Source organism: Jaculus jaculus, chromosome 4 (assembly GCF_020740685.1).
Source record: "Jaculus jaculus isolate mJacJac1 chromosome 4, mJacJac1.mat.Y.cur, whole genome shotgun sequence".
Classification (NCBI taxonomy): domain Eukaryota; kingdom Metazoa; phylum Chordata; class Mammalia; order Rodentia; family Dipodidae; genus Jaculus; species Jaculus jaculus.
The window spans coordinates 124,989,459-125,011,308 of NC_059105.1; the positions used below are offsets into that span (position 1 = coordinate 124,989,459).

At 37.8% G+C, this 21,850-nt stretch overlaps 1 protein-coding gene across 5 annotated transcripts in view; it reads right to left on the bottom strand.

Annotated features, from left to right (window-relative positions):
- The window catches only part of Ccdc88a (coiled-coil domain containing 88A), a 206,830-nt gene that overhangs the window by 18,000 nt on the left and 166,980 nt on the right, over nucleotides 1-21,850 (bottom strand). For all 5 annotated transcript variants that reach the window (XM_045147468.1, XM_045147471.1, XM_045147470.1 and 2 more), the window contains exons 18-25: nucleotides 20,103-20,267; nucleotides 18,133-18,294; nucleotides 15,763-16,040; nucleotides 15,398-15,541; nucleotides 10,924-11,110; nucleotides 7,611-7,756; nucleotides 3,327-3,419; nucleotides 3,010-3,224 (exon numbers count right to left, since the gene is read on the bottom strand). In XM_045147468.1, the coding sequence (XP_045003403.1) occupies nucleotides 3,010-3,224; nucleotides 3,327-3,419; nucleotides 7,611-7,756; nucleotides 10,924-11,110; nucleotides 15,398-15,541; nucleotides 15,763-16,040; nucleotides 18,133-18,294; nucleotides 20,103-20,267 (1,390 nt within the window). The remainder of the gene's footprint in view (nucleotides 1-3,009; nucleotides 3,225-3,326; nucleotides 3,420-7,610; nucleotides 7,757-10,923; nucleotides 11,111-15,397; nucleotides 15,542-15,762; nucleotides 16,041-18,132; nucleotides 18,295-20,102; nucleotides 20,268-21,850) is intronic.

The following is a 21,850-nucleotide window of genomic DNA, read 5'->3' on the forward strand; positions in this document are numbered from 1 at the left end:
TCATTATTTTAACTTTAATAAAGGTAATACTTTGTTATAATGAATTCTGCATTATTTAGCAACAGCATGGAAATATCTTCTTTTAATCAAAGTCTTTCTAAAGAGAAATAGTAGTTATATTAAGTTAATTTTATAAGAATTTGGTTGAAAAAGGAAGAAAGGGATACTTTGTTGGTAGTAATAAATGATAGCACTAAGCTCTGAAAGAGCTAATAGATACGGTACTGTACTCTTAAAGCAAGAAAAATTATATATGACATTGAAATTTTTTTTTACTAATTACAGACATACTTATTACAGATTCACATTAAAAATATTTTGAAAGGCTTACTGGGTGGGTTTATATAAAAATATCAAGAAGCATTATATGCTTATGAATGCAAAGATTATACTCAAGTATAGGACAGTCATTAGAATAAAAAGCCACTATTTTTAACCTGTATCTTAAATTTAATATAAGAATAATAGCACTATTACACCTTTTGGAAATGTAATTTGGGTGTTAAAAACTTGATAGAAACCTTAAAAGCACAGCCTTAATAATTATGCTGTTTCTCAGAAGATTTTCTATCACCTTCTGTGTACTCAAAGCTCTTGAATAAGTAGATAAGTATTCATTAACATAAGCACAATGGACATAAAACTTTTTAGCTTGTGACTACTTTAAGGCTTGAAGTCAAGATTCACTTAAGCTTTTTTTTTTGTTTGTTTGTTTTGTTTTTGTTTTTCAAGGTAGGGTCTCACTCTAGCCCAGGCTGACCTAGAATTTACTAGGTAATCTCAGGGTGGCCTCAAACTCATGGCAATCCTTTTACCTCTGCCTCCTGAGTGCTAGGATTAAAGGCGTGGGCCATCACGCCCGGCCACTTAAGCTTTTTAATTTGACCTGCATCTTTTCAAGTTTGGTAAACACAGCTGTTTTCATGATTAAAAAGAAATGAACTGAAAGCAATGTAAAAATGGACACTTAGCTAAAACAAAGCTGAGTGGTTGCAGCATGGACATTTTGTATTAGATAAGTCTTTTTCATTTTTCTGCTTCCAGCTGTTTTTCAAAGACTGCTTTACTGACATGACAGACAGACATTCTTCCAAAATGGACAGGATAAAAAGAGGTTTAAATTTGCCAGGGATGTGATTCTTTTCATGACAATTAGTTTGCAGATATAACATGTTCTTTTCCCAAAGCATACTTAAATTGAGGGAACATTAGTGTTGCTGGGTTTTTTATTTATTTAAAACATTCTAAAATTGAGTAACTGTAGGAGAGGAGTGGATTACTTTCTTCTGATTCTTATTCTGAATGTTTCAAAGCAGAGTGTGAAAGAATGACTGACTTACACTTCAAACCAACAAGGTAACCTCAAATAGACTTGTGCTTTTTTGTATATATTCTCTTCCTACATTACTTTTCTATAACTTAAAGAATTTAGTAGTTAATAGGATAGGATGTCAGCTTTTGTATCTAAAGTAGCAGATAAAAATGATTCATTAGCCACCTTTAAAAGAAAACAATGCTCTCTCCACAATAGCAATTACTAACTTGGGTGGAGAAGGCTAGATGGCAAAAGACCCTGGATAGTGGTAATTTTGTGTACAGATATAGAATTACATTGTTTTCTGGATACTAGTATAGATACATAAGTGTACATATATATTACTTCGGTTATTGTTACTTGCTTGTAGATTCTATAGGCTGTTATAGCTGTATATAAAAGTACATGCTATAATGTCTCATTTCCTACATCCTAAAACATTGTTATTTTCAGAGTCAATTTACCTGAGTCCAAAACACTGCACGATTTTTATTACTTTTTGAAGAGACATTCACACCAACAGTCTACCTATGAGGGAAACTGCTTTTGTTCACTATTTGTCTCAAAGGAGTGGTATGCTTATTTATTTGTTTCTTTGAGATATAGTCTCATGTAGCCCAGGCTGGCTTCAAATTCCCTGTCTAGCAAAAGATGACCTTGAACTTCTAATCCTCTTGCCTTTACCTCCTGAGTGCTGGTATTATAAGCATGCAGTACCCACACCTAGCTCTCTGGTACAAACACACACACACATTCATATATATGTAAATTTAATGACACTGGTGATAATGTGATAATTCAAAGTATTTGCACATATTTTATAAGACTGCCAATAGTCAACTTCGTACATACCTTCACAGGGCTAGTATTGAATTCTTTCTCTTAAAATATACTTTTTAATAGCTTTTATTTTGCCCTTGCTAGTTAGCTAAGCACACTAGTAATGAAATAAAAAAGGCTATAAATTGTATAGGGCATGTGATACACTAAAGTATGTAATAAAACTACAAGTTTATATACAAATGTACACCTCCCCATCTTGATAGCATCTTAGTCAAAACATTGACAAGCATATCTCAATAATTTCCCCCCTTTTTTTTTCAATATAGGGTCTCACTCTTGCCCAGGTTGACTTGGAATTTGCTCTGTAGTCTCAGGGTGGCCTCGAACTCACAGCGATCCTCCTACCTCTGCCTCCCAAGTGCTGGAATTAAAAGCATACACCAGCATGCCCATAAGTATTTTCTTTACTTCACCTAATGAAATAACTGTTCTAATTTGATTGATACTATCAAAGCATATGAAAAAAGACCTTATTATAAAGTGCCTTATTTTGAGTAAGTTGCTGATATTAAAATGGTATCTTATTCCTGTTTCTTCACAATCATTTTGTGAAATATAAAGAAAAATAAAGACCCGTCCATCTTAACAGAATGGGCAGAGGTAGTCTGGCTCTCATTTCAAGATTCTTCTATTTACATCACTGACTGAATGGTGGTATTTCTGTGTATAAGATGTGTCAGAAGATCACGCTGTTGTGCACTACTGTAGTATACAAATAATTTTATGATATAAAATAAAAACGATACACTATTCATCAAACTATTCACCCTAAAGGACTATTTATTTTTAAAAGAGAAATATTTAGAAAGGATTCTAAGTCAGTATTATGTTTAAAGAGTTTGAGTACTTACTGCTGCTTTTCTTGGTTCCCAGTGTTTGGCCATCTTCTAAAGAGTTTGACCCCACTGAAGAACTATCTTGACTGTCTTGATGGGGCAGTTGAAGAAATCCTTCACTGGAGTCTGAGCGAGTTGGTGTTAAGGTTAGAGATTTCTGTCGTTCCCGATTAATATCTTTCTTGGACTTTATCAATTTTCTCATTTTTAGAGTAATCCAGTTGCCTCTCCTGATAGCATAATTAAAACAAAAGTGGTCCAGAATTCAACACAGAAATATTCACAATACAATTTTTGTAAAATAAAACTTTATAAAATTTGATTAGTGGTACCTTCTAGGAGGAGATGGGTCATAAAATTTGTACTGATCCATGATTTTCTCTTCTAATTTCTCTTTTTGTCGTCTCAATTCATTTAACTTATCACTAAAAGATAAGCATATTTTATAATTTATAACTGTTTTCAGAACATAGACAAATACAGATACTATTACTGGCAACTGAGAGCAAATTAGCATGTAACAATATTTTTTCCACCTTTCTTCTTTTCTTTAAATTTAAAACACTTTACTTAAATAAAGGGATATAAGTTTTATAAGTTTCAATGTTCAAACAGGATTTATTTAAAGATTTTTTTTTTTTTTTTTTTTTTTGGTTTCTAGAGGTAGGGTTTTACATTAGGCCCAGGCTCACCTGGAACTCACTATGTAGTCTCAGGATGGCCTTGAACTCATGGTGATCCTCCTATCTCTGCCTCCTGAGTGCTGGGATTAAAGGTGTGTGCCACCATTCCCAGCTCAACATCTTTTCATAGTTATTAAGTAGACACTACATCAGCATTATTTCCACTCTTAGATCATTAGTATCTCAAATCATTTTGTAATGTGGAAACATGCTTTATTTAACATATAAACAAAAATTGTTTGATATTTATTTATTGTGGTGGTTTGATTCCGGTGTCCCCCATAAACTTAGGTGTTCTGAATGCTAGGTTCCCAGCTGATGGATATTTGGGAATTAATGCCTCCTGGAGGGAGTGTATTGTTGGGGGCGGGCTTATGGGCTTTATAGCCAGTTTCCCCGTGCCAGTGTTTGGCACACCCTCCTGTTGTTGTGGTCCACCTTATGTTGGCCAGGGGTTGATGTCCACCCTCTGCTCATGCCACCATTTTCCCCTGTCATCGTGGAGCTTCCCCTTGAGCCTATAAGCCAAAATAAATCTCTTTTTCCCAGAAGCTGCTCTTTGTTGGGTGATTTCTACCAGCAAGGCGAACCGGACTGCAACATTTATTATGGACAAAATAAATAATTTTGAAAGCATATTTTTACTGAAAAGTATTTTTCCTTTTGAGGGATTATTCAGGTTTAATTTATTTGTAAGGAATGATTTCCTGATTCCACAATGGATGAATATACTTATTTCATTACATCCTATTCTCATTTTCATGTTTCTGGTAGTATTTATTATATCTAGAAACATCAAAGATCACAGACCAAAGTAGAACACTCTCTCTAGTTAAAAACATGTAGTACCGCCAGGCAAGGTGGCACATGCTTTAATCCCAGCACTCAGGAGACACAGGTAGGAGGATCACTGTGAGTTCGAGGCCACCCTAAGACTACATAGTTAATTCCAGGTCAGCCTGGCCTAGAGAGACCCTACCTCAAGAAAGAAACAAACAACTCCCCCCCCCAAAACCTGCAATACTAAAGAATACTTTTACTCAACAAGTCTTTAGTGATGTATAACATGAGGTTTATTCTATTTTATTTATTTTTTTCTTTTTTGATATGCAAGGTAGGCTTTCACTATAGCCCAGGCTGACCTGAAATTACTCTGTAGTTCTAGGCTGGCCTTGAACTCACAGTGATCCTCCTACCTCTGCCTCTTTAGTACTGGGATCAAAGATGTGTGCCACTATGCCTTGCTGGCATGAGGTTTATATAAAGCTGAATAATAAGTAGCTCTGCTTATAATACAGTGAGAGAAGATATCCACATAAGTGACCATTATAATCTAAGGTAATAGCAGTACTCAAAAGTTTTGTAGAGGAATGGGGAGATGATTCAGTGGTTAAAAGCACTTGCTGTACAAACCTGGCAACCAGAGTCTGAATCTCCATAAACCATGTAAAGCTGGACACAAGTAGCACATGAATTTGTAACACCAAATACCTGTGGGCCAGCTCAGCTGGCATTTTCAGTGGCAAAATATAAAGAAAGACCCTACCACAAGCAAGATGGAAGGCACAGGCCAATACTACAAGGTTGGTCTCTGATAATGTGTCAATCCCTTCATACACACACACACACACACACACACACACACACACAGAAACAAACAACAAAACTGAATACAAAACAAATACCATGGAAATACAACAGTCACCTATGAGAAGTGAAAATATTTCAATCTTAGATCTCCAAAAACTCCTCATGAATAAAAGGGCTATATATATATAGTACATACTTGTAATTCCAACAAAGAGGCTGGAAAATTCCTAGACATTCAAAGCCAACCTAGTTTTCGTAGTGAGTTCCAGGTCAGCCAGGGCTACAAAATGAGACTTTCAAAAACAAACAAATAAACAATCCCAGGCTAAGTAACAGCCTGAAAAGTAAAGATGATAATGCTAAATTACGACTGACTATAAAGCTGGGCATGGTGGCTATAATCCCACCCTCAGGAAACTGAGGAAGATGGCTGTGAGTTTGAAGGCAGCTTGAGCTACAAGAGAGCTCCACGTCAGCCTGATTTGTGCCTCAAAACCCCAAAAAGAAGCTGGGTGTGGTGACGCATGCCTTTAATAACAGCACTCAGGAGGCAGAGGTAGGAAGATCACTGTGAGTTAGCGGCCATCCTGGGAGTACATAGTGAATTCAGGTCAGTCTGGGCTAGAGAGACTCTACCTCAAAAACCAAACAAATAAACAAAAAACCCAACCAAACAACAAAAAACAAACCAAAGACTAAATGTAGGCAGAAGGAAAGCAGTGAAGGAGTGTTGGGTTTAGAGTTTGCTCAATAGGAAACCAGAAGTTCATTATAAAATGATAGGAACTTTTCACTGAATGGATTATATTATAAAGGTTAGAGGTAAAGAGAACATTTATGAGGATAACAGGGTAGCATAATGAAGTTGGAAGATGAGTTAGCATGTTGGGAAGCAAAACATCTTTAGAAGATGCTCATGAACAGATTCTGTCACCAGTTACAACACCCATGTGTACGCACCTTAAGCCTGTGGAAGTTGACAACTGAAAAATTTATGGCTAAAATACAGAAGGCTATAGCCCCCAATTCTATTTCCCTTTTATCTGCTGAAATACCATAAACCTCTAACTTCTCAGTACTTCCTCCTTACTGTCAGTCAATACTGCCAGAACCAAATGATAAAGATTTTTAGCTAGAAATGTCTTGATGCTTAAGATGGTTGTTTGTACCTTAATTTCCATAGTCAGAAGAGGTTATATTTGAAACTCAGGAATGAATTGGTCACAAATGGTAAGAATAAGTAAAGTAAGCTTTATATAATGTTTCTGCTTATGGCACAGGAAACTAATACTAAGAGTTTCACTTATGCCCAGTGCTTCTTAACCTAAAACACATCTCAAGGCAGAGTAAAAGAATCCATACCCCGGAAAGGACAAAGCAAGAGCAAACACTGGACTTGATCTCTACAGACAGATTGTTTATTGAGAGAAACAGTGAGGGGCGACAGCCTTCTCACAGGATCTGTAGAGATCAAGTATGGTATTCTCTCTTGCTTTGTACTTACACTTTCCTTAAATTAGGTGCCATGACTCAGATCAGAGCCCTCCAGGGCTTTTATGCCATGCCCTCCCTTTCTCTTTCTCTCCTCTCTACCACCCTTCCAATGTTTCACTCCCTCAGAGGCCAAAGGACCCTGGTTTGATTCCCCTAGGACCCAAGTGAGCCCGATGCACAAGGGGGCCCACACATCTGGCGTTCGTTTGCAGTGGCTGGAGGCCCTGGCATGCCCATCTTCTCTCTCTTTCTCCCCCTCTCTATGTCAAATAAATCAAATACAATATTAAAAATGTTTTGTTTATTTATTTATTTTTACTTAATTGTTTATTTGAGAGAGAGAAAGAAAGAGGCAGAAAGACAATGGGTGTGCTAGGGCCTCTAGCAACTGCAAAAGAACTCCAGATGCATGCACCATCTTGTACATCTGGTGTTATGTGGGTACTGGGGAAACAAACTCAGGTCTTTAGGCTTTGTAGGCAAGTGCCTTAACCACTAAACCATCCCTCCAGCCCCTCCAATTCTTAGTATAGTATCTGAAATATAAATACTCACAATATATACTTAAATAGTGATATAGAAAATCAAGATAACTGAGTATGAATTTTATGTGCCACAGGTATGGGAATAACATTCTGAGTTACATTTAAGAATGCAAAATGAAGCTGGACATGTGGTACATGTCTTTAATCCCAGCATTCAGGAGGCAGAGGTAGGAGGATCTCTGAGTTCAAAGCCAACTTGGGACTACAGAGTGAGTTCCAGCTCAGCCTAGGCTAGAGTGAGATCCTATCTCAAGAAAAAAAAAAAAAAAAGCATAAAAAGAATGCAAACTGATTTGATACTTACATGTACTGTCTTTGTTCAACATGAAAAAGGTCCTTGCTTTCCATATTCTGCTCCAGCAGTGTTCTGTTTTGTAGCATTAGTGTTTGAATTTGATCTAGTAAATGTCGATTTTCTTCTTCCAAATTTCCTTTAAGTTGGCTGAGTAACTGTTTAAACACAAAAATTTAATTTGAGGGCTGGAGAGATGGCTTAGCAGTGAAGGCACTTGCCAGCAAAGCCAAAGGACTCAGGTTGATTCCCCCGGAACCCATATAAAGCACCAGGTGGCGCGTGTGTCTAAAGTTCAGTTGCAGCGGCTAGTGGCCCTGCTGTGCCACTCTCTGACTCTACCTGCGTCTCTCTCTCAAAGAATCTTTTAAAAAAATTTTTTAAAAATTTATTGTTGGTTTTTCGAAGTAGGATCCCACTTCACTCTAGCCCAGGCTGACCTGGATTTACTATGTAGTCTCAGGGTGACCTCAACTCATGGTGTTCCTCCTGAATGCTGAAATTAATTAAAGGTGTGTGCCATCACATCCAGCAAAAAAATTTATTTTTAAGACACATTTCCATTTAACAAAAATCATCTGAGCAACAAAACTGTAAAGTATTTCATAAAGACTTTAGTCTTCCTTTGTTTGAACAAGTAGATAAATGCATTTTTGTGTTTGTTTTTATTTTCCTGAGGTAGGGTTTCATGCTAGCCCAGGCTGACCTGAAATTCACTATGTAGTCTCAGGGTGACCTTGAACTTCTACATTAGCATCCCCAGTGCTGGAATTAAAGATGTGCACCACCATGCTCAGCTGATAAATGCATTTTGATCAGACCACTGAATGATTATTTCAGTGATAATGACAACTACAGTACTCTGGGTTACATGTTATACACATATATCCCAATTTCTAAGAACATCAGGTTTATTCTATATCATCTAGTTCTAAAGTTAGTGCTTTATGTTTTGAAATAGGTTCAACTTATAGGCTAAAAACTAGGTTCAAATATTCTGTTCTCTATTTAAATGGCTAAGAAATGTTGTAGAACTTAGTTAATTCTCCAATCTATAAAATGAGGAAAATTCCTAAATTTCCTATGTTGTTATAGGAATAAGTGATTTATGTATAGTACGTGGTTATATACATAGTGACATAGTAGATACTTAATAAATCCCATCATTCTCTTAAGTGATGTTTTCAAGCCATGGGAACAAACCTATCTCTACCTCCCTAGCTCTGCGATTATAGGCATGTGCCATCACACCTGGTATTTTACATGAATACTGGGAATTAAACTCAAGTCTTTATGTTTGAGAGGCACTTTACCAACTGAGCTATCTCCCCAGCCTAAAGCTACTGGTTTTAGAGCTTGTCTTGTGATTTATAATATCAACCAACCAACAATCCTTCATAACACTACTTCACTCCTCCAAGAAGAAGAAAACAGTCTGCAATTTCTCCAAACTTGCAGAATGAATACTGAATAGAAACATACACAAACTGCCATCTAGATGCAACAGTGACCAACAAACATTACACCATGTTTGGTTTAGTTATATATTGTTGAATTGTGAAGTATGTGGTAGATTCACAGAAAACTGCATATACTTATTCTTTTCCCTATCTATACCCTTTTGCAATGACTTTCTACTCTAAGTCAAGTTAGTCTAAACCAGGGAAGGGAGAAAGTGGAGCAGCAACATGATGAAAATGTCCCATACAACCATAGTTGTTCTTCAAGGTTGAGTACTTTTCCTTTTTCATTCTTTTTCTCTTAGTGTATATGTGGTATATGCATGTCTGAATGAATGTAGATGTGCATGCCCCATGTATACATGTGTGGAGGTAGGGAATGCTATTTTGCTCCATCATTGTTTGGCTTTATTTCCTTAAGGAATCTCTCAATGAACCAGAGCTACTGTTTCATTGGTCAGACTGGCTGACCACTGATCTCCATTGATTCTGTCACTGCCCCTCAGAACTGGGGGTTACAGGTATGTGTGGTCAGGCTTGGCTGGTTTTGTTTTGTTTTGGTTTTGGTTTTTGGAGGTACTCTAGCCCAGGCTGACCTGGAATTTTCTCTGTATTCTCAGGGTGGCCTTGAACTCATGGCAGTCCTCCTACCTCAGCCTCCCAAGTGCTGGGATTAAAGGTGTGCACCACCGTGTCCGGCTAGGCTTGGCCCCCTTTTTTCCCCTCATGGGTGTTGGAAATCAAGTTCAGGTCCTCAAGCTTGCACAGCAGGTACTATTACCCAATGAGCCACCTCTCTAGCCCTATGCAGTTTGTCTTTACTAAACTTGCTAAATAGTCTCTCATTTTACTATATGATGCTCCTTGAGTTCTGGAGTTCTAAAATGGTTGTTCGACAATTTTATTTTCCTTTCTGCTTTTTGAGGTAGGGTCTCACTCTAGCTCAGGCTGACCTGGAATTCACTATGTAGTCTCAGGGTGACCTCAAACTCACAATGATCCTCCTACTTCTGCCTCCTGCGTGCTGGGATTAAAGGCATGCACCACCACACTCAGCAGTTTGACAAAGTTTTGTTCAACTTCTTACTGTTTCTTAAGAAATTGATTTACTGTGTTTCTCACTCAATCATTCTGGAAGCATACCATCTTAATTGAAGTTTATTTAGACTCTTACAAATCACAAGTAGAATGAATGCTCTGAAGTTCCTAAGCTTTGCAGGGTATTAAGTATGCTTAATTTTCAAATTAATTTTCCTTTCTATTGGTTTATAATTTCATGCTAAGTACACAAACACATTTTTCATTAAACAAGCACATAATTTAACAATTTTATGTCACCTGACATAAAAGTTTAAACAATCAATAAAAAGGATGAAATAAATGATATAGGGAGTTTTTGTTAGGAATTTCAATTACATATGACCAATTCTTTTAGTAACACCTCCATAAGTATATACTATTACGTCATCATACTGTAATTACCTTTGTTGTGCATCTACGTATTTATGTGAATGCACGTGTGTGTGGAAGAGAGAGGTCAATGTTGATTGTCTTCCTCAGTTGCTCTCCATTGTATTTGAGACAGGGTCTCACTGACCCCTATATTATTGATCTGGTTAGTCTATAGTTAGCCAGCAAGCCCTAGGAATTCTTCTATCTTCACTTCCCCAGTGCTGGGGTTACAGGTGCACACCACCATAACCAACAGTTGATGTGGTTACTGAAGGTTCAAACTGAAGTCCTCATGCTTGTGTGGCAAACACTTTACCGGGGCGGAGTCATTTCTCTGGACCCTGATTAGTTACTTTTTAGGCTTGTCTTAATACCACAGGAAGGATATAATGTGTAAACTTGTTAAAGCTTACCTCACACTGGTTATTTAGCTTGGTGGATGTGATATCCAGTTGTTGGTACTGTTCTTTTAGCTTTGAAAATTCCGCTTCTAACCTTGTTTGTTCCAGTTTAGAATTATTTAAAAGACTTTTCAAATTTTTATGGTCAGTTTGTAAAATTTCAGTTTCTTTTAAAAGCTGACTATATGTATGATTTAACCTATAATGAGAAATGATAAAAAATTAGATTTTAGTACCTTCCATTGTAACTTACATAATGAGAAAATGCTGTTAATAACATTCAGACATACTTAGAATCTAAAAAAATTCTGAGCTGGGTGTGGGGGCACATGCCATTAATCCCAGCACTCAGGAGGAAAAGGTAGGAGGATTGCTGTGAGTATGAAGCCACAGTTAGACTACAGAGTGAATTCCAGGTCAGCCTGGGCTAGAGTGAGACCCTACCTTGAAAAAAAAAAAATTGTTGCTAGTTACTATACTGATCAAGACAGATTTTCTGTAAAAATTCTGGTATTCTGAGTAGCTTTCTCTAGCAAATCATCTTTTAGTCATTAAATATGTTGAAGAAATAAAACCATTTAGGTTAAAAGATAGAAAATGATCAGCTCAGTGATAACTGATGTAGAACTCAGCATAAATGAAAAACACATCAAGGTCAGTCCAATATGAAGTACTGCACCAGTGCACTGACTGGCAATTGACATAGGCAAGTATGAAACAAGCTTCAGTTATCAATATTTCTGCAATTATGACAAATTATTAATAGTTACATAATTCCTAATTATTATTTTATAAAAATAAACAAGCAAACTACAACCTTTTCTCCCTGCCCCCATAATTGACTTTCACAACAAAGTTCACTGATCTAAGGATAGGGATTAACAGACTTTAAAGAATCTGAGAATAATTACTAAGGGCTTTGTAGGCCATATGCAGTCTCTGTATGCTCTTCCCTTCACACCCAATCAACCCTTCAAAAGAAAAATATTTTCTCCATTTTAAGGCCATCCTGATACAGGCAGGAGACTGAATTTGGCTTGTTATACTGGTTGTAGTTTGCCAACTCCATCTACCACATTAAGTTCAGGAGCCCACAAAAAAGGCAGTTAAGCTAACCAAAATTCTTGCTCAGGGTGCTCTTTGCCCAGAATATCTAATAGTTCATTTCATTCGTTTTGCAAATAATTTGAGTCAGCTTATAAAACTTGTTAACATTTTTAAAAATCAAGGTTTGGGATATAAAAAACAATGGCAACACCAGAAAACATACAGAAAATGCACTATAAATAGGTGGAATCCATGAGCAAAAGTATTACCATTCATATAATAGCTGTTTAAGCCTTTCAGATAGCTACATAGTATACAACATCTATCGCAATCAAAAAATGTCCTATGAATGCTTCTTCAGGGATATGCAATGTTGTGAGATAATTCATGAGGACTTTAGTATTTCTATAATAAATACTAAAATGAGCTAGAGGCCCTGGTGTACCCATTCTTACTCTGTCTCTGTCTCTCTCCTTTTCTCTGTCTCTAATAAATAAATAAAAATAAATCTTAAAAAAAAACAAACACCCAAAACCAAAAAGTAAAGCTGGGCATGTGGCACACACCTTTAATCTCAGCACTTGGGAGGCAGAGGTAGGAGGATCATGATAAGTTTGAGGCCACCTTGAGACTATAGAGTAAATTCCAGGGCAGCCTGGGCTAGAGCAAAACCCTACCTTGAAAAACCAAAAAACTAAAAAGAACCTGCCTTTGTATTATATAACTTGTCATAATTATTTGGCTTTTTACTATAATGATATGCATATGTAACATCTTCTTTATGAAATATAGTCTTAAATCTAGCATCACACTGAGGTTACTGAAGTTCAAATTCCCTAGGATAGAATTTCTAGCTGTAAAAATTGAGACAAATTTAAATGTAAAGATGGCATATGTTAAATTTGTAGTGGAACTAATAGTCAAATAAATGTGCCCATACTCCAGTACATAACTCCAACTCAGGCTCATGCAATCAACTGTAGTGAAACTCATTGGGTCACATACACACAAAGACAGGAAAGTAGGAGGAGGCAAGTTGGGAAGAAGGGGCACAGTAGGGGTAGGGTAGGAGGAGGGTAAGAGAGTGAAGTGGGGGAAAATATGTTCAAAATACATGACATACAGACATGAAATTGTCAATAGATCAAAACCTACTTCCATGACAACTGTGTATGCTGCCTTCCAGCCCTCTAGCTGTGGCAGTATAAGCTTAACGTCTTACACTTTGTAAAAATTCCTGAAACACTTTCAAAACTGTGAAGAGGTCTGGCTGCAGGTACTCAGTTACATTTTATGGGGAAAAAAAATGCAGGCTTTATGGCAACGTAAGACCACTAAATGCATAAGGTAGTTAAATCATTAGCCATTCATTTGTAGCCATTTCAAATGAAAACTGAGATACCAGACTAGTGAAAAAGCGGACATAACCAGGTTTATACATTCTACCTCAATAAAGTATTAAAGGTCTATTTTATTTCTAAACATTGCAAGTTCAAGTTGTGGTTGCTATTACAAAGAGGCAATGTGGTGGTTTGAGTCAGGTGTCCCCCATAAACTTAGGTGTTCTGAATGCTAGGTTCCCAGCTGATGGATATTTGGGAATTAATGCCTCCTGGAGGGAGTGTATTGTTGGGGGCGGGCTTATGGGCTTTATAGCCAGTTTCCCCATGCCAGTGTTTGGCACACCCTCCTGTTGCTGTAGTCCACCTTATGTTGGCCAGGGGGTGATGTCCACCCTCTGCTCATGCCATCGTTTTCCCCTGCCATCGTGGAGCTTCCCCTCGAGCCTGTAAGCCAAAATAAATCTCTTTTTCCCAGAAGCTGCTCTTGGTTGGGTGATTTCTAACAGCAATGCGAACCGGACTGCAACAGTAAAGTGGTACCGAGGAGTGGGATTGCTGCTAGACACCTGACTATGTGGCTTCAGCCTTTTGTAGCTGATTTTCAAGAGGAATGTAGAAGGAGTTAAAACCATGACCTAAGAGATGCCTTGCAGTGCTGTAAGTACAATTTGATGGTCTATTCTGGTCTGAGCTGCAAGACCTGAAGGCAGTAAGAACTATGGACTGTGAGGTTTGGCTTATGAGGGTGAGAAAGAGCTTTGCTTGGACTGGGCTAGCAGTTTGTGTGAGAAGCTTGCTCTTGTGCCCATGTCCTGAGAAGTTGTGCAGGGTTGCTTATGCATAGAAATGAACTGGTGTGAGCAGAGGGATATGGCACAGAAAGGAACATCTTTGGGTGAACTGCTGCCCGTTCAGCTGCAACTGAGAGATTACAACCTTTGAGACTGGGCTAGCTGACCTGCGCTGGGGCAACAAGAAGAATGTCAACTCTTTTGAAGGGGTCTGAGTGCTCAAGGAGTGTCCTGTTCTTCAAAGTCTGCTTTATTCCCCCCTGGATTAACAAATTGGCACCCTACCTGGTATTGTGGAGTATAAGAGGGTCATTGAGTTTGCAACACGGTCTTGTGTTTTGGAAATGGCCATGGGCAGTGTGAAGTGGGTTTGCTGGTTGCCTGCATAGAGACCCCATGGGGCCATGAGGATGAACCGTGGCTTGCAGTGGAGACCCAGTGGAGATGCCGGGACCATGAGATGGCTGCCGAGGAGCTGCCGGCCCCGATGAAGTTTCCCAGGACTGTGAGTAGCCTAGCTGGAGGGGCAGAATTGGAATGCCAGAGACTTGTTGCTGGTTAGAATTATCGGACTTGAAGATTTGTCACTGGTTTGAGTTGCTGGACTTGAAGCTACAGAGTTTGATGTTTGCCCTGGTTGTTTTAAATCTTGTATTGGTTGAATGTTTCTTTGCTATGCCCAATGCCATCTATTGCAGTGTGAATATTTATTCTGTGCCATTCTGGGTTTTTTGAGGTTATATTTTGGTATTATGGCTCAGTTAAAAGATCTTGAACTATGGGGATGTATGAACATCATTGAGATTGATAAAAACTATGGGGACTTTTAATGTCAGACTGAATGCATTGTATTTTACATCATGTATGGATATCAGTTTATGGGGGCCAGGGGCGGAATGTGGTGGTTTGAGTCAGGTGTCCCCCATAAACTTAGGTGTTCTGAATGCTAGGTTCCCAGCTGATGGATATTTGGGAATTAATGCCTCCTGGAGGGAGTGTATTGTTGGGGGCGGGCTTATGGGCTTTATAGCCAGTTTCCCCATGCCAGTGTTTGGCACACCCTCCTGTTGCTGTAGTCCACCTTATGTTGGCCAGGGGGTGATGTCCACCCTCTGCTCATGCCATCGTTTTCCCCTGCCATCGTGGAGCTTCCCCTCGAGCCTGTAAGCCAAAATAAATCTCTTTTTCCCAGAAGCTGCTCTTGGTTGGGTGATTTCTAACAGCAATGCGAACCGGACTGCAACAGGCAATGCACACCTCAGGCACAAGAAATAAAAAGTAAAATAGATAAAAAGTGTTTGTTACCTATCATTTTCCCCACAAAGTCTCTTGTACTCTGAAGCTACCATCTCATGGTTTTTGCTTTCAAGCAGCATTTTTTCCTGTTCCATCTTAAGCACTTTTTCCAAATCTTCCAATTGTCCTTTCTGTTTTAATAACTGGTTGTAACTGGGGAAAAGAAGTTAAGTATTTGATTTATAATATTTCCTAAAAAAGAAAATATTCTAGAAAAGAAGGAAATGTGTAGTTTATCATGTAGCACACAAAACATATAAATTTATACAAATTCTCTACATAAAGTACTCTTAGATAGGGTTAACATATAAAATTTATTATGATATCCAAAGAAAATTTGTCTTAAATTAACACAACAAAATAAAACAAGTTACCGGTCTTCAAGGTCTTTATGTTCCACCTCAAGATTTTTGTGGGCAAACTTTAGAGTTCCATGCTTAGAGATGAGCGATTCATACTCTGAAGCCTGCCTTTCATGAAGAAGTTCTAGCTTTTCATGATCTTTGATCAGAGAATCATAGAGCAATTTCAAGTCTTCTTTTTCTTTTATTATGGATTCATTTTCATTTTCTAAGGAAGACTGCTGGATTAAGAGTTGTGCATTCTGGTTCATAAGCGAAGTACTTTGGGAATTAAGGGTGGAATTTTCAACCTGTAAAAGTGCAAGAATGTGTGATTACTAGACTTAAGAGTTCATGTTCTTTCTCTCTAAATGAACAAAAGGCTGGGTTAGTTAGGCTTCACTAGCCACATCTGCAAATTTTATTTGCTGTGCAGATAAGAGGAGTCAGAGCCTTTTGCACATTAAATACATGTTCTTTTTATACCCTCAGATCAGACCTTTTTAACAACAGATTACAATGCCTTGTAGAGGAAGCATGAATATTACTCTTACTGCTAGTCAGACAAACAGCTCCAGAGTGATGGTGACAGACACAGTGATTAATCAAACCCATCAACGCAGAAATCCAGAGGCTACAAGAACTCAACACTAAATCAGACTGCCAACAGACCTGCCATGATTTAGGGAACATTTGGAAAAGGGGGCAGAAAGACCGTAAGAGCCACAGAGTGGCTAGGACTACCCCGAGGCATAGTCCCCAACCCCTTGCTACTTCACAGGGACTAAGGCCTTGATGACTACATAGTGAATATCATAACCCACTGAGAAGAACCCCCAGGGAAATGGGAGCAGGGGCAAGAGGATAAAAATATCATATGAAATAAAGTTAAAAAAATTATAATGCCAAGCTAAAGAACCTCTAATTATGGCTGGGGAAATGGCTCAGTGGATAGAATACTTACCACTCAAGCATGAGGACCTTGATTTGGGCCTGACACCACACATAAAAAGAAGATACCATGGTGGGTGTCTGAAATCTCAGCACACTGACATAAGAGGGGAAACTAGAGAAGCTTATGGCAAGTGCAAAGCAAAAACAAACAAAGAAAAAAAGAGACTACTAACAATAAAAATAAGAAAACAACAAACAAAATTCTACCTCTCATTAAGTCATAGCAAATATATTCACATTATAATGGAAAATTTGTAGCTTTCCAAAGAATAAAGTTACTATTAATTATTTCTAGAGCTGTTATGATATATATGTACACATATACATACATAAGTTACACATTCACATAGATGTATTATATATATACACATTGGGTAAACTTGTTTTAAATGAAGATGATTATCAAGTATCTGTATTTTACTTTTTAAACAGTAAAGAATTTGGGGCTGGAGGAGTGGCTCAGAAGTTTAATGTAATCACTTGCAAAAGTCTGTCACCCCAGGCTTGATTCCATAGCAACAACATAAAGCCAGATGTACAAAAAATAGTGCACATATCTAGTTTGTTTGCAGGGGCAAGAGTCCCTGGCACACCCATACACATTCTCTATTTGCTTACAAATAAGTAAATTTCTTAAAATAAAAAGTAACAAATTTGAAATGCTAGTTTATCATTACTAGAAGTTGGGAATTAATAGAACTGAAAAATTATTTGGGGAAACTCATTTAAGGACCTAAATTAGTATAAATTACATTGCCATTTGGAAAAGAATAATAAAGCACTTTTAGATTCAGAGGGGGAACTTGTTATCTCCTACTTTCCCCAGTGGGTTATTCTTTGTGGGAAGACAGTGACAATATTAAGTAAAAGATAGATCCTTTGAATTATATCTAATGACATAATTTGAACTAAGTGTTATGACAAAATACCCATGTTGTATGCTTTCTAATAACTAAAAAGTGTAAGAAAGTAAAAAAAAAAAAAAAAAAATATGTTGCAATCATATTCTAAAGCAAGGGATTTATTCTTTACTAGCTAAAATCAACTTGTTGAAATGATGGAAAGATACTATATATTAAATGTAAAATTTATTAAAATTTTGGATGAATTTATTAATTTCTAGAGGTCCCAACAACCAGTCATTGGGCTGGAGAAGATGGCTTCCCCAAGACCCATGTAAATCAGATGCCCAAGGAGGTGAATGCTTCTGGAGTTACTTTGAAATGGCTGGAGGACCTGGCACACCCATTCTCTCTCTCTCTCAAGTAAATAAATAAAATATATTTTTAAAAATGCTCATGTTAAGAGTTTGGCATGGAACCAAATAACAATATTTGATCTTCAATTAATATATTTACTAAGGAACAAGGTTTCTGTGTCTAGCCTCCAACATTTTAATAGTATAATTTAAGTGTTTGGTTTTATGTCCCCAAAATAGTATATTACAACCTGAAGCTTAGCATTCTGTGTCTGAAGAGTGGTGTTCTGTTCCTGTAATGACACCGTCTGTCTCTGAAGTGCCAGAATCTGTGCCTGCAAATTATTGTTCTGCGTTTCAAGTTGCTTCAATTGAGTTTTCAATGCTTGCTTCTCTGCTTGCAGGGTAGCATTCTTAAAAAAACAAAAGCAAGGAGAAGATACCATACATATTAAAAATCAACATCAAACATTTTTCTTTAACATAATGGAATTTATAAAAAGAACATTTATTTCTATATTAAAAGCTCCAACAATACTAAAAAATAAAAAAAAAAATAACATTTTCCTTCAATCAAAAATTAAGTTAGGGCTGGAGTGATTGCTCAGCTGTTAAAGGCACTTGCCTGTAGAGCCTAAGGACCCACGTTTGATACCCTAGTGCCCATGTAAAGCCAGATGCACAAGGTGGTGCATGCATCTAGAGTTTGTCTGCAGTAGCTGGAGCCCCTGTTGTGTCTATTCTCTTTAGTAAATAACTAAATAAAATATTTTAAAAACCTGTTATTTGATCTATGAAAAAGTAGTAAGACAGTAACTTTAATATACTATTTTGCCTGTGTTCTATATGCTTTATTATGTCCTAAAGACAATGTTTCTAGGGCTGAGTGTGAAGGCCAGTGGAAGAACACTTGCCTAGCATTTGCAAAGCCCTGGGCTTAATTCCAAATGCGGAAAAAATACATAAATCTATATAATTTATTCAAAATATATTAACACAGGAACTAGAAGGAGGCTTTAGTATTAATACTGCTCAAAAGTACCAAGTTGAGATTGAAGGCAACTAAGAAAATGTACCTTTTCAATGTATAAACAGATGAGAGGGAGGCCCAGAGAAGAAAAAAACCCATTAATTTTAAAAATATTGGTATTTGAAAGTAAATTGGGTTTATAAGAAACCAGGAAAAATGATAGCCATTTGTTTTAAAATTTAGTCCCCAGCAGACCTAACATATGTTACATATTTTCTCTACTTTTTTCCACAGTAAGACATATTCACAAAAACTTTTTTAGCTGTATGGACTTCTGGAGCATATCCAAACAAAACACACCATCTTCATTTGTTTTTTTGTTTGTTTTGTTTTTCAAGGTACGGTCTTACTCTAGTCCAGGCTGACTTGGAATTCAATATGTAGTCTCAGGGTGGCCTCGAACTCACAGTAATCCTCCTACCTCTGCCTCCCAAGTGCTGGGATTAAAGGTGTGCACCACCATGCAGGCTCATTTTTTTCCAGTAAACATGGCCATATTCTCATTTTATAGTTAAACTGATTATTACATAAATCACTAATCATACTCAATGACAGATATTATAATAGTAGTCATGATTACTCTGTTTCAGAATACATATAAATTAAATTTCATAAAAATTAAGTTTGTACCAAAAAACACAAAGAATCTATCAGATAAGAACAATAAAACCTTCATATACAACAAACCATAATTAATGTGGTGGTTTAAATCAGATGTTTTCCCACCTCCCATACTCATATGTTTTGAATGCTTGGTTCCAGCTAATGGCAATTTGGGAGGTGGAGGCTTAGGAATGTTACAGCTAGTTCTCCCTGCAGTTCACTCTCCGGCTACTGTTTTCCATCTTCTGTGGCAGAGGTGATAGCCAGCCTAATCGCACCATGCTTTCCCCTGTCACCATCTGGACTGGGCTAGAGCAAGTTTGTATGAGTTTGGGCTGTGCTCTTCTTGTGTCCAGAGAACTTAAGCAAAGCTAAAATTAAAAGTAATGGTGCTGTGGCTGGGAAGATAGCTCAGCAGTTAAAGGTGCTTATTTGTGAAATCTGCTATTCTAGGCTCAATTCCCCAGAACTTACGTAAAGCCAGATGCACAAAGTGGCACATGCACCTGGAGTTCATCTGCAGTGACTGGATGCCCTGGTGCACTCATACTCTTCTGAAATAAAAATATTAACTTAAAAATTACTTACATTTCGTTCTACTTCAATTAATCTGTCTTTAACTTTTAGAAGCTCTCTAGTTGTTTCTTGACTTTCGCGTTCCCATTTTTTATCTTCACCAGATACTGGAAGGGAGCTTTGCACCATCCTTTCTTCATCTTGTCTCTGTTTGAGAGCTTCATAATTTTTTTTCACCTAAAATTTATTTAAAATATTTTAATGAGAAAGAAATTACCAAGATAATATATCTCATGATTATTTTGAGTCTTCATCAGTGTGGTGAATCTGATAGACACTTTATTTTAGAAGGTGATATTATGTGATTATATTTACTACTACTGGGATCAGAATGAGCTCCCCCCACCAGGCAGGGTCAAGCCCAGCCTTGAACCCACCCTGTAGTCTCAGGATGACTTTGAACTCATGGCCTCTCAGAATTTGAGCTTTTAAAAATACTTTTTTTTTTTTTTTAATTTTCCAAGGTAGAGTCTTGATCTTGCCCAGGCTGACTTGGAATATACTATGTAGTCTCAAGCTGGCTGCAAACTCATAGTTATCCTCCTACCTCAGCATCCTGAGTGCTGAGATTACAGGTTTGTGCCACCATACCCAGCAACAATACAATTCTTTATAAATAAGAGAATTAAGGGCTGGAGAGATGGCTAAGTGGTTAAGGAGCTTGCCTGTGAAGCCCAAGGATCCATATTCAACTCCCAGATCCCACATAAGTCAGAAGTGCAAGGTGGCACATGTGCAAGGTGGTGCATGAGTACAAGGTGGCACATGCCTTTGGAGTTAGATTGCAGCTGCTGGAAGCCCTGGTGTGCCAATTCTCTCTCTCTGTCTCATAAAAAAATAAATAAAAAAGTATATAAGAAATACTTTGCTGCTGCTTTATGTGCTGAAAATGGCTTTCAGGATGCTTTCCAAAGAATAGCATTTTTGAGCCGGGCGTGGTGGTACATGCCATTAATCCCAGCACTTGGAAGGCAGAGGTAGGAGGATTGCCGTGAGTTCGAGGCCACCCTGAGACTACATAGTGAATTCCAGGTCAGCCTGGGCTAAAGTGAGACCCTACCTCAAAAAACAAAAACAAACAGACAAAAAAATTAGCATTTTTTGAGGCTTTTAATCCTAGAACTTGGGAGGCAGAGACAGGAGGATTGCTGTGAGTTTGAGGCCAGCCTGAGACTACATGGTAAATTCCAGGTTAGCCTGGGCTAGAGGAAGACCCTCAAAAAAAAAAAAAAAAAAAAAAAAAAGGAATAGAAATTTTGTCTTAGTCAGAGTATGTTGCATGCCTGTATAGAAACATCATACCAAATCCCATTCATATGTACAATTAATGCCTATTAATAAGAATGAGCCTCACAGTGCCTGACACCACCTACACAAGACCATCATTCTAGGAGAAAAAGATGAGGACATGAAAAATACAAGAGAGATTAATGGAGAGATTAATGAAGGGGATATGACAGAGAGTAGAGTTGTGAAAGGGGAATGGGGGAAGAGGAGTGTGGTGGTTTAATTCAGGTGTCCCCCATAAACTTAGGTGTTCTGAATGCTAGGTTCCCAGCTGATGGATATTTGGGAATTAATGCCTCCTGGAGGGAGTGTATTGTTGGGGGCGGGCTTATGGGCTTTATAGCCAGTTTCCCCTTGCCAGTGTTTGGCACACCCTCCTGTTGCTGTAGTCCACCTTATGTTGGCCAGGGGGTGATGTCCACCCTCTGCTCATGCCATCATTTTTCCCTGCCATCGTGGAGCTTCCCCTAGAG